Source organism: Rhodamnia argentea, chromosome 5, assembly GCF_020921035.1.
Source record: "Rhodamnia argentea isolate NSW1041297 chromosome 5, ASM2092103v1, whole genome shotgun sequence".
Classification (NCBI taxonomy): Eukaryota; Viridiplantae; Streptophyta; class Magnoliopsida; order Myrtales; family Myrtaceae; genus Rhodamnia; species Rhodamnia argentea.
The window spans coordinates 3,528,538-3,540,824 of NC_063154.1; the positions used below are offsets into that span (position 1 = coordinate 3,528,538).

The 12,287-nt window shown below is 41.2% G+C and overlaps 2 protein-coding genes across 3 annotated transcripts; one reads left to right on the forward strand and one right to left on the reverse strand.

Annotated features, from left to right (window-relative positions):
* Positions 1 to 239: 239 nt before the first annotated feature.
* Positions 240 to 1,159, forward strand: LOC115751267. The gene has a single exon (XM_030689075.2). The coding sequence runs from the start codon at positions 299 to 301 to the stop codon at positions 878 to 880; it is 582 nt and encodes a 193-aa protein (XP_030544935.1). The 5' UTR covers positions 240 to 298; the 3' UTR covers positions 881 to 1,159.
* Positions 1,160 to 1,396: 237 nt separating this feature from the next.
* On the reverse strand, positions 1,397 to 10,008 carry LOC115751256 (SAC3 family protein A). 2 transcript variants are annotated; one of them, XM_030689062.2, is made up of 14 exons: positions 9,624 to 10,008; positions 9,419 to 9,490; positions 7,242 to 8,084; positions 6,482 to 6,922; positions 6,009 to 6,110; positions 5,101 to 5,198; positions 4,478 to 4,640; positions 3,745 to 4,230; positions 3,506 to 3,646; positions 3,240 to 3,299; positions 2,792 to 2,922; positions 2,522 to 2,655; positions 2,211 to 2,446; positions 1,397 to 1,992 (listed from the first exon to the last, which is right to left on the reverse strand). In XM_030689062.2, the coding sequence occupies exons 2-14, from the start codon at positions 9,476 to 9,478 to the stop codon at positions 1,891 to 1,893; spliced, it is 2,997 nt and encodes a 998-aa protein (XP_030544922.1). In that variant the 5' UTR covers positions 9,479 to 9,490; positions 9,624 to 10,008; the 3' UTR covers positions 1,397 to 1,890. The 2 variants fall into 2 exon arrangements, with proteins under 2 accessions (XP_030544922.1, XP_030544913.1); XM_030689053.2 differs by having other exon boundaries at positions 6,482 to 6,925.
* Positions 10,009 to 12,287: the final 2,279 nt, after the last annotated feature.

Consider the following 12,287-nt stretch of genomic DNA (forward strand, 5'->3'; position numbering starts at 1 on the left):
AAGAGAGAGGGCGGCCGCCGCCACGAACACGAACACGAAACCGGAGTGACGCTGACCGTGGCCGCCATGGTCAAAAGAGCTCAGACATGGGGCGACTATGGCCGTGGGAGCGCTCAAAACAAAAGGCGATCTCACCAAATTCCTTTAAATAACGTGGACGATTGCCAAGCCTCACAAGACTTTGTCGCAGCCAAAATACAAAATAAATAAATAAAAAGACAATTTTTTTATCCATTAGAAACGAAACGAGACACTCACAGAGATAAGGGACAGAATCGGCAACCTCCAGCCACCAGCCATGGCTACCGCCATACCATCCTCCTCCCTCCAAATCTCCACGCCCTTCTCATCGACCTCCCCGCGTAAGCCCCACGCGCCCAAGCCCTACCTCCCCTTCCCCGCCCGAGCCACCGACTCCGACGAGCCCCCCTCCGAGGCGGCCTCCACCGCAACCGATTCCGGATCCGAGCCCCAAGGCGACCCGTTCGAGAGCCGGCTCTCGCGGGTCCGGCTCCGGTACCGGAGCGGGACCGGGAAGAAGGCGGAGGTCCGCAAGGTGAAGAAGTCCAAGAGAGGATCGTCTCCGTCCGGCACCGGCGGAATGTACCTGCCCCCCGTGGCCCTGAAGGAGCCGGTGTCGGAGGGGCTGAAGGTGGAGTTCGGGTTCACCCCCTACAGCGAGAGGATGAACGGGAGGATAGCGATCCTGGGACTGACCGCGCTGCTGCTGGTGGAGCTGGCGACGGGGAAGAGCGTGATCCGCTACCACACGCCGGCGATCTTGCTGATCCAGGTGTACTTCGTGGCGGCGGTGGCGGCGCTGTACGCGAAGTACGAGAAGGAGAGAGGGAGCGTCTGGCCCCAATCTCCCGATAAATGACAGGCGACTGCGAGGGGCGGCGAGGGGCGGCGATTGTTTTTTCGTTTCTCCTGTGTATAACAACTACACGTTTGCTTTTTACGCTCAGCAGCTTCTCTTTAGATTTGGAGTTTGGCTTATCGTTCTTTCGTGAGCTGCTGTTGCCACGTTCAGACAAAGGCGAAGGGCAATGACCAATAAAGAAGACGATTACGAATGATTATGAAAACCAACATTGAAGTTGATGCTTGTAAGAAATCATAGTTTTCCAAGAATTCAAAGGCGATCCCCTTGAGAAGACATCAAGAAAGCAAAGGCTGATTGTCGTGCATATAATGCTCACATTCAGAGAGTTCATACTTGACTACCATAGCCAAAGGAAGATATCAAGAGGACATCAAAATCAATAACAGAAATAAGATCCTTTAGGTCTTTCTACCCAATGATAGACAATCAATCCTAAATCACATTCTTTTTCACGAATTCAGTTTGTTCGCCTTGCGAGATGGACCGAACAATGCCATCCACAGAACCGAATAAAGCTGGGAAAAAGGAAGTAAAATTCTCATCTTGAAAGCGAATGTACAACATGTATCCTTGCGATAGATAATTCCTCCATCTTCTACCCCAATATCTGTTATGAAAAGAATGAATTCATATGTTACATCGCAGGAACTCCCCTCGGCTCGGATGCTAAAACCCCTAATAATGTCGAGTGCTTGTCCGTTCGATCCATGGCGGAGCACCTTTTATGAGGAATTTACATTTTTCTTTTCCACCAACGAAATCCCATTGCACAACAAGAATTGTAGCCCCCCTTCTTCAATTCTCTTCCCATCGCTCCATCTCTCCACAGATACAGGTGATGTCTCGCCAGCCCTGGCTCGTTACAATCTCTGAGCTGCTTCAAAAGAAGAAGAAAAAAAACATGCACTACCTGTTATACATAAAGGGGGTCAAGAATGGCACGGTTTTCCACGCCATTTCTTCCCATTGGCTGCAACAGTTGCAATGCATTGCAGTCAACTTCTCTATGAGGACGCCCGTGCCAGAAAATCATTGACGGCAAGACTAGAATCTCCATGAGCCACTGCATCCCCAGGTTCTGGAATGTAGAGACTGGAACAAGAAGCCTGCATTCAAAAAACAGTAAACTAAGCTAAGCAGATAGGCACGAGCCACGCGTGCTGAACTGAGATAGAACTGGCTTTGGCTAGGAAAGGCTGGTTGATTAACACCGCGAAGGATCCTTTTTACAAAGCCAAACCAAAGGCCTCAGGTAGAACCTTTTTTTGGATCTCACTAGGGTTAGTCCAGATTCATTACAGAGAGTTGGTAACAGTTTCAGTACCTTTGTATCAAGCTGCATCTCTCCATTGTTATCTGCAACTAGGCATGCACCATGAGCTTTTAACCAATCCACACACTCCTCTAATCCATCCGAATCCTTCTCGTCACTTCCTCCACTCACAGATGAAGCATACGCAAAGCCTAGAACCTTTGCAACATAAGAAACAGGAACTGTTGGTCGATATGACCGGCACATGCAATTTACAGCCTTATACCGCATCTTGTCAACAAATAAATCTGCAGGTACATTGTTGTTAAGCCCATAGCATTTCATATAGATAATTCATTAAAACAAACATACGTTTCACCTACCCATAAGGCACGAGTTCAAATTAGGCGCTGTTCTGTACAGTCCAAAGAACATGACGTAGTTCCCTGATGTCACAGCTCTGCGGACTGCAAGAGCATGCTTTACAGCTTCGTCATTCTTTGCATCATTCGACAATCTGATAATACAGGAAAACTATATCTTAGGTTTCAAGGCAATCAGAGGAGAGCACAAGCAATCCACGTCATAAAAACAAGCAACAACATTATGGACCTTCCTCCTGACACACTTTATGGTTATCATAGATTACCGACCTTGACATCAAAGATGAGAGATCTCTGTAGTTGTTCGAATGCAAGATGACACAAAGCAAGCCGTAAGCAGAAAACTCCATATGACAACCTTCAATCCCTTCTGCATAAAGAGTCTTCAGCTGTGATTGGCACTGTAAATACAAAGGACATCAATAACATCCTAAAAGACTGATAGATGACTTACAGATAGGGACTAGATAATACATCAGATATCTCTAACATCCTCTACATGATGACCGTATACAGAGTAGTATGCTTTCTTTGTCCATTCCCTGCTTCATACACCTCAAAGGTCGACCACTAAATTGTTACAGACATTGCGAATACATTTCTCAAACTATAAGGCATTTTGTAAATTAATCTTAGTCCCTTCGTAACCTCTTCTTATGAGTTAATGAAATAGCTCTATAGCATATATTAAGCTAATTTCATCGTATCAAACAATAACCTGGTTATACTCTGGCAGATCACCGACTTCAAGAGCTAAGCGAGCATGAGTTTCATAGACCTGCAAATTAACACGAATATTGGGTGACATTCACATCCAAGCGAGATTACCATGAGAATGCATTTTGTTTAGGAGGAATGGCCACAAAAAAGAAGGGTCGTCTAAATTTTCCACATGAAATTGTCTTTCAAGGTAGGGCAAATGACAAAATTTGAACATAATCACAAATGATTATGCTCGTATGCAGCAAAACGAAGTATTAGTACCTTGACCGTAAGCTTATTGCGAATCCGTTGAACAGTTAAGTCTTGACGAATGGACTTCAACTGATCACATTTATAGAGGTAGTTCTTCTGTGAGTTCTGAACCATAGTGAGAGCCTTCTCCAGAACATCTTCTGGTCTTACCTGTATGAAATCAGGTAATTCCGCAATTAATTGTACTCCCTAAAGATGGTCGTTCCTATACAAATTACACAGTGCTACAAATAAGATGCCAAACTCACAGTGGCGGGATCAGGTGCAGAGGTGAGACGCAAATAACGTTTTTCAATTTCCTGACAGGTCCCCCTGACAGTTAAGGCATCCCAGTCAATATCTTCAACAGCTTTGCTGCCACTTTCTTCAAAGGTTTTGCTTAGCACAATGGCAGTCGCCCTTCTAGTGTACAGATTTGCAGATCCTGCAGATTTTGGTTTAAAATGGCTGATTTCTACACGATTTCCGTGCCCTTTTTCAAAACGCTTAGAGCGGCTCTCACGTTTCTTCCTTTCCTCCGGTGTATTGGAAAAACCCATCACACCAGAATAAAAGGCTGTCAAGCTCGATTCCTTGTCACTATCACTTGATGCATCGCCATTATCAGCAGTTGTCAGGCTGTTGGACAGACGCTGTCTCTTGAATGGCTTTTGAAAACTAGCAGTTTTCTGCTCCACTGCCAAGAAGCTTGTGGTGTTCAACCCATCCTTGCTCTCCAAATTGCCAACAAATGGCTGCAATATATATACCAGGATGATCATACATACACTAAAACCTGCTTCGCACATCAAACGACCAATGAAATCCCTCCAGACTCGAGAATTGGGAAACATGCAACAACTTGTAGTCACAATTAACCAGCACAAACAAGCGAGATTTGGAAATGTAGGAGAAAAATGAAAAAGATAACCCCTGAAGAAGCATCCAATAACTGAAAACAGATTACCCAAAGGCCAAATTGGCAAGCTAGATAAATAGTACCTTTCTGTTCCTATCGTTCATATATCCACCGTATTTTAGTGGTTCAGCCGTAAGCGGCGGCGTTTTATTGACTAACTTTTCCTCTGGTAAAGGCTCCCACCTACTTTTGGTTCTTCTACCTGGACTTCTTCGCAATGTTGGTAATGGCGAAGGAGATTGGAAGCTGCATTAGAAGAAAATTATCATGACACACGACAACGAATAGGAATGTAAGGCCAACAAGTGCACCTTAACAGAAACAAAGGGAAAGCGCGAGAATTAAATGTGTTAATCCAATCTTATTTACGAATAGGACAGAAGAAATGATGTAGCTTTATAATATGAATAGAAACTCATCCTATGCCTACTCGAGCAAAGTCAAGAAGCAATGTGCTGGGGAGAGTACAGCAATAATATCCTCGATCATAAAAAATTGTGCATAGTAGGAGCATGGCTTATATGCATATAAATCACACTTTAAGAGACTAATTATTACAATTTCCAAAACTTTTATTTAGCATTTTCAAATGATATGACAGTACATTCTATGATGGTACTCTAAACGAAGTAGTAACCACAGAGAATATGACGGCATAATAATGCAACACGTAATGACAATGCATAGATAAGCAGTGTGATCATACGTGTTACTGAGTCCATCCATGTCCGGTAGAGGGAAAAGAGGCTTAGCATCCCAATCTTGTGTATAAAGAGTCCCATCGGCAGTTGCGCTAGTAATTAACTGACAAACAGAGTGCACATACAAAAGTTGCAGATTATTTAAAAACAAAAAAATAAATAAAAAAAGAGTATTTATGAAGCCAGAATGTGCAACAGAGCATATAAATTCACATCGTCTTTGCAACAACCACGTATCTCAATTTCCTAACACCAAGTTCTGAAGTGAAGCTTCTGCAGATTTTTCTACTTCTGCACAAGCTTCCTTTTCTCAATTATTGCCTTAAAAAGGGTTAAACCTATCTATTAACCAGGGTCCACAAAAGCAAAGCTGGTGTGCTCTACAGTGATGCAGGAAGACATTCGCCAACTTGGATGCGTTTGAGCTGGAGTTCATCTTATACCAATAAAGAGAGTAGCAGTTTGTGAGAAAGGCCCAGTTGATTTCAGCAAAAATGTCACTTGGTCTTGATTTATCGGCCGCTCAATTAATCAATAAGGGTATAAGAAAGTCAACTGGCGCAGAAGGCTTTAAAAACCCATTGAGTATGGAACAACAATGACCAAGCAAGAAAAACCCATTCAATGAGTTAAAAGAAATTTTCCCTTGGGTACAAGAGGGATGATCAATGCAGAGACCCCATAACTGGTAAATCAGATGTGGAAGTAAAATAGTCATATGCATTTCTGGTGGTCTTGATTATTCCGACATCACATGAAATCGCATGGGATGGGAGGTAAGTTTCTCTGATCCAGTTCTAAGCAGATACTTTTAACCATCAACGATGAGTTTTAATTTCCAGTTTTCACGGAGTAAAATTCCATTAAGAACAAGCAATTACTTTTAAGAAGAGGGCATTTCTATCAGACTAACCTCCTTTAAGACTGCTTGAGAAGCAGCAATTTGTTCTTCATCTTTACAGCGAGCTAGAACCCTCTCCACATAACCACGTAACGACTTAGGGAAAGTGGCAGGCTGCAAAAGAGAAAATCAACTTCAGCATAAATCATCACAAAACTCCACAAGAACAGTAAAAAGTCCAATATACAGAACCCTCAGATAATTTGACATATGCCGCTTTTGATTGCTCATTAAATGACCTGTACTAAGACGGAAAATTGCAAAATCTGTTTAAGAAGGAAAGCCTATTATTTCAGATAAAATGCCATTTCAAGATGTGATGAGTGAATCATAATAAGCCCAGTAACAACAACAGCATCAAAACTGAGGCATCACCAGCATCAAAATCAACCAGTGCCAGGAACAGACAAAAGTGACAGTGCAATCAGGCTGCAGCTCGAAAGACTTCACAACAAAAGGATATGCACGAGGAGCAAAGGGTTCACCTTAAGTGCAGGATCAGAAGCATCACTAGACAATCCTTTGTCGTTTGGCTTTGTTAGTGAAACACCTATATATGCAGGCTTTGCCACTGCCGTGGTCCCTGAGCCAGCCTTATCGGTTTTCGTTAATCCCAAAGCCAAGTTTGAAACTATTCTAGGATTTGTCTGAATCTGCACTTTACTTCCTCTTCGAGGATCTAAAGTCGGGGAAATTTGTTGGGATGCTTGATGAATCTGAGGAACCTGATGAACAACAGGATATTGCAAGTTGGGCCCTTGATTAGAGGTACTGTTTTGTTCATCCGAATAGCTCCCATAGGCATTTTTTGAATCCAAAGGCTGATAAAATGCTGAATGTCCAGCAGCACTGTTGTAGTTTTGGAATCCTGGAGCAGCATGTTGTTTCCAATAACTGTCGTGACCAGCACTGGCAACGACACTAGGCTGAACATCAAGCAAAGTCATAGAAGTATGTTAAAAATTTTGTGTACAGCATTCAAAGAACCAATTGCCAGAATCGATATGGACAACCAAGCTATAACCATCTTATCTCAATAATAGGGTAAGGAATGCATTCTGAAATCTTTCGCAGGGAAAATTTGAAAGAAAAACTTAGCACACAGTCATACATTTTGTGCTGCTCTACTCTGGTGAACAGCGACTTGAACATTAGCACACAACCATAAAGCACCCAATCAGAAGTAAAGTAAAAAGTTTCAGGGGAGTAAAATTTTCATCATTGTAACACAAGTGAATTACAAACCTGCTGGGAAGGCAATCCAGAAGATACCGGTTCTGGCCTCCAAGATGGGACTGCAGTTGGTGGTGGCTGGCTATTTGAAGCTTGAGTCCCATCTGGAACTCCAGGAGTTGGACATTGGGGATTAGATGAACTAGCAACAGACAGATTTTCCATCCCAGGAGCACAGTTAACTTCTGATTGAGCATAATAATCTGTCCATTGCTTATATTGTGGCTGATACTGCACTGAAGCAGCAGCAGAATTACCAGAACCATAAGCACTGGAAGTTGAAGGATAGTTTGGATACTGGTAAGTGCTGAAATTTGCATAATTTCCATCATTCCACGTCTGAGAACCATAACTACTATTTGGATATGTTCCAGCTGTCTGGTAATCACCAGGACTGTAATATGTGTTTGAATAACTTGGTGGGGCAGCATAAGACCCGGTATTCTGAAACGAAGAAAGTGGCTGATAAGGGGAGCCCGTGCTTTGATATGCTCCCGCTGGCTGTGAGTAAGAATGATTACTTTGTTGCTGATAACCACTATAGTAACCTGTGTATCCGGTAGTTCCATACCCATACGAATTAGTGGGGTTCTGGTATGTCACATAACCATTGTAATCTTGCGGTACACTCGTTGAACCTAAACTCAATGAACTTGCCTCAGTTGCACTATTCATGTCATCTCTCCGAGGTGGTTGTGCTTGCTGCTCAAAACCATATGTTGAACCAGCAGAATACCCATTTCCTGTGAAGCTATTATTTACACTGTGTGGGGTCCAAGATGATGCTTCAGACCCAACAGTAGAGGAAGAATATGAACTCGGTTGCCCATGCCTTGCATCTACTACATGTCGATCCTAAACAACATAAGCAATACAAATTAACACCAAATCTTCAGGGGAAGAAATCACATAATTTAGCCGGCTGTAGACGAAAGTTACAAATAAGTTGGCAATAGGAGGAAATAACCCCCCAAAAGAATTAAAAACTTGCAATCCACCAAATGCATCAAATTGAAGCAAGTCCAGACTACCTTAACAACAGAAAAGGGGATATGACAACATATTTTGTTCACAGTCTCATCCAATTTTCTTTTTTCCAGCAGAAGTCACAATAGACATTATCGCGTCTTACGAAATAGGAGAAGGGAATCAAGAGAAAACTAACACGAAAAGATGTGTAGTTCTAAATTTGATTCATTAAATGTGTTCTAAAGAATGATTCTGTCTTCCATGTACTGTGAGTCAGATATCAGACATAAAAAGTGAGTGATAGACAAGTAGGATATTCTATGCTTCATAGATACACGGATCCTAGAGGAAGTTCTTCCAACAAAATGGGGGTGGAAGTTGCGTCATACGATCTACAGAAGACGTGTCATGGACCAAGGCATGTTAGGTGACTCGAGTTTTCGAGATCACAATAAGCTCTGACCCGCTTCCATGTAATAGGCCTGATTTGAATATTTTCGTTATTGTAAAAGAAAAAAACATCTATGACACCAACGAACCAGAAGTCTTCCACATTTCAAAACCAGCACCAAAATCTCAAAATTCACTGGACACGCACCGTATGCAAAAGATTTGCAGAGTGATGAAACCAAGAAATTGTTTGCAAAGCTCATATGCGAGGTTGGAATCTAACATACTTCAGTGGAATGATGAACTCAAGATGCTCTAGTAATTATTGCAATGACTTAATACCATCACCATAGGAATGGGGAAGACCTGAGAAAACGTGGCAAGTCAACTTTTGGTTCTAGCGAGCATTAGAAGATGGAGGCCTAAATTGGATGCATTAAATCAAAAGGATCGTGTAACCAAACCCAATAAAGTATAAAATGCAGCCGCAACACCAAGGCCAGGGTAGAAGTTGACGCATCAATGACACAAACAAACAATCGGAGAACAAACATGCCGAAAGAAACACCGAAATGCAAAACGTAGACATATAACTCGAAACTACCTACCAAAAATGATGATATATCGACCCGAAATACATGGCAAAAAGGGGGAGAAAAACCGACGAGACTCGAGATAATTCGAGCAGGCTCATAAGCTTCAAGGCTTTACAAGCACATCACCACTGATATTACCGGATAAACCCCACTTTCTAGTTGAAGTAATTTCAAGCATTTCTCCAACTCAAAAACAGTTCCACCCACAGAAAGAAGATCAAAAAGTAAAATTACCTCCAGCGAATTCGTCCCGGGTGGAGCCAACGTCTCCGTAATTCCTCCTTGATTCATCATTTCCTAAGCATACTGGTCCACACGGTCAGCATAAACAGCCGTGGCAGAACTAAATCAGAAAAACAGCAGCCGCAACAAAAAAAAAAAGCAATGCGGCAGCTAAACGGAACACGAGAAACCCTAACCGGATCATCAGACTCCGTACCTGCGGATAAACGCCCAGCAACCGAGTTCGCGAATCGCTATAACCTCGCCGTGCCCGATTCAAGAGATCCCAACGCAAATTCAAACAAAGACGAACCCCGGAAAAAAAAAAAAAAGGACAGAAAACACAGGAATCAGATGAAATCACCCCGGGAGCACCAAATCGTTCGCGCGTTCTTACTGCTTAGAAAAAACAAGAAATCATATCCAATCGATTCGTCGAGAAGGATCAAATTCAACGGCAGAACGGATTGAACAGAGCACGAAGGAAGAACGAGCTCAGGCACGGGTGATCTTATGTATGTGCGTGAGTGATTATGGCGATGGGCGTATATGACTTTTACATATGATTGAAAGAATGAGAGGGAGGGTTGAAGATCAAGACGGCGTCGTCTCCGGACCTGGACCGTGGTACACGGGTTAAGGTTCGAGGCGACACGGGAAGAAGATCCATATTTTTTATGGGTGTTTTTTTCAAAAAGCATATTTTTCATTTGCCGGAAAAAAAAAAGAAAAAGAGGCAAAAGCATTATTCCCTTTTTCCCCTTTTTCTTCCCCTCCTTTTTTAATTGGGCTTGTTATTATTTTACACTCGTCTTTTTATTTTTTTCAAGAAAGACGATATAAAGGGAGTTCCCGACTTTCTTTTCTTTTCGAGCAGAAATGTCGTTTTCTCTTCCGATGTTATCGATACGTTCCTGTAATTAGCCGGTTGTTGAGAGTGGCGCGAAAGACCATCCTAAATAAGAAGTCGCCGGGTGATGCGATATCCGGATAGGTTACTTGCTTTTTTTTTTTTTTTTGTTGGTCGGAGGATAGGTCGCTCATTAAGAACCGTAAGAATAAATTTCTGAAATATGGAATCCACATTAAATATTCGATGCGAGTCTTCGATGACTTGCCTGTTAAGCACGTGTTTGGTGAATCGCATATCTAGCTTCTAATGTGAGTCTATAATTAGTCGATCGTCGATGATAGTATAAATAATTTATACATGTATGTATCTATCATTCATAATTTGATGGAAACTCAATTTTAGTCAATAGTTGGGAAAATCACCAAAAAAGTTATAAACCTATTGCAATCGTACCAATATGGTTTTTTTTTTTTTTTTTTTGCTGATATAGTCATAAACCTTTTGAAATTATACCAATTTAGTTTATTCAGCGAATTTTGGCTACTAGCAACGTAATATTTTAATATATTTTTCTTTTTTCTTTTGTTTTTCTTCTCCTTCCGTCTTCTTCCTCCGGTCGGTCGCTAGACCTTGGCGACCAACCATGGGGACAGCTGACGAGGCCGAGCCTCGCCTACCCAGATTTGGCGAGGTGTGGTGAGGCCAACTAGTTGGAGAAACAAGAGGGAAGGGGAAGGAAAACGAAAATATTAAAATATTATATCGCTGGCCGGCCGACATTCACGTTAATGTCAGCCGGCTAAAATTCACTAGATGGACTAAATTGGCACAACGACAAAATATTTAAGACTAGGTCGATAAAACAAAAAAAAGTTCATGATTGAATTGGCACGATTGTAATAGGCTCAAGATTTTATTGGTGATTTTCCCGTTAATATTTTATAAAGTACAAAAGATTTCTTCGCGGCGGTACTTCATTTTTAGACGGACATTAAGAATGGCCAAAATCAACATGAAATCTTATTTGAGGACAAGTGAGAAAATATGACTCGAGATTTTGGTCCTCGTTCAATTGAGGATTTAAGACCTTAACTTTTGCCAAGCGAGGAATTTAGGTCTTTAAGGAAAAGGGGAAAAAAAAACAATTAGGATTTGTTTAAAATCTTAAGTCCTCAATTGACCAAAATAGTATCTTCTAACTGTCCTCAATTGACCACCGACCAAAATGTTAAATCATGATTTCGCACTCATTCCATCTCCGTTTGGTATACCAAGTGAAGTTATTAAGGAATAATTATCCAAAAGTCCCGAACATATAGTACGATAATCAATTCGGTTCTAAATATTTCAATTATGCTAATTTAGTCCTAAACCTTTTGACGATTTGTCACGTCTTTTTTACGGCCATTTGTCTTACGTCGCATAATCGGTGCTTAGACAATTTTTTTCGAAAACTTTCAATTTGTTTGAATTATTTTTCTAATTTTTTGTCTTGTTTTCCTTTTTTCCATTTTTTTTTTTACTGTTAAGGGCTAGTGCCCTCGACTGACTACAAACAGTAACAAAAAAAAGGAAATAGAAAATTAAGAGAATTAAAACATGGTAAAAAATTTTCATGTCAGAGACGGTAATGCCATGTAGGAAGCCCAACATCCATACCAGTTATTTTCGATTAAAATTTGCTGAAATGATTATATTGACTGATCGTCAAAAGATTTCGGATTGAATTGACACAATTGAAATATTTTATGACTAAATCGATTATTAAACAATGAATTTAGAACTTTTTGAATAATTTCCCAAGCTGCGAACGTCACACAAAGTAGAACTTTGTGGTGCTATGATTGTATTTGAATACCATTTGAATGTCTGAACTCGTACTCTCTACACATGCCTTTATCCCCGACTCATAGCTATCAAAATGAGGAATTCCACTTGAAAAGTAAACATAATTAGACGCTAGATTAATTTACGAACTTAATTAGCAAATGCTTAAAGATTATTTATTTTATTTATTTTTTGTACAGA

Coding starts and splice junctions, on each gene's coding strand:
- LOC115751267 (XM_030689075.2), top strand. CDS start 299: ATGGCTACCGCCATACCATCCTCCTCCCTCCAAATCTCCACGCCCTTC.
- LOC115751256 (XM_030689053.2), bottom strand. CDS start 9,478: ATGATGAATCAAGGAGGAATTACGGAGACGTTGGCTCCACCCGGGACG. Junction 8,085..9,418: donor CCGGGACGAATTCGCTGGAG/GTAATTTTACTT, acceptor TATGTTGTTTAG/GATCGACATGTAGTAGATGC. Junction 4,641..5,100: donor ATGGATGGACTCAGTAACAC/GTATGATCACAC, acceptor CTTCTAATGCAG/CTTCCAATCTCCTTCGCCAT.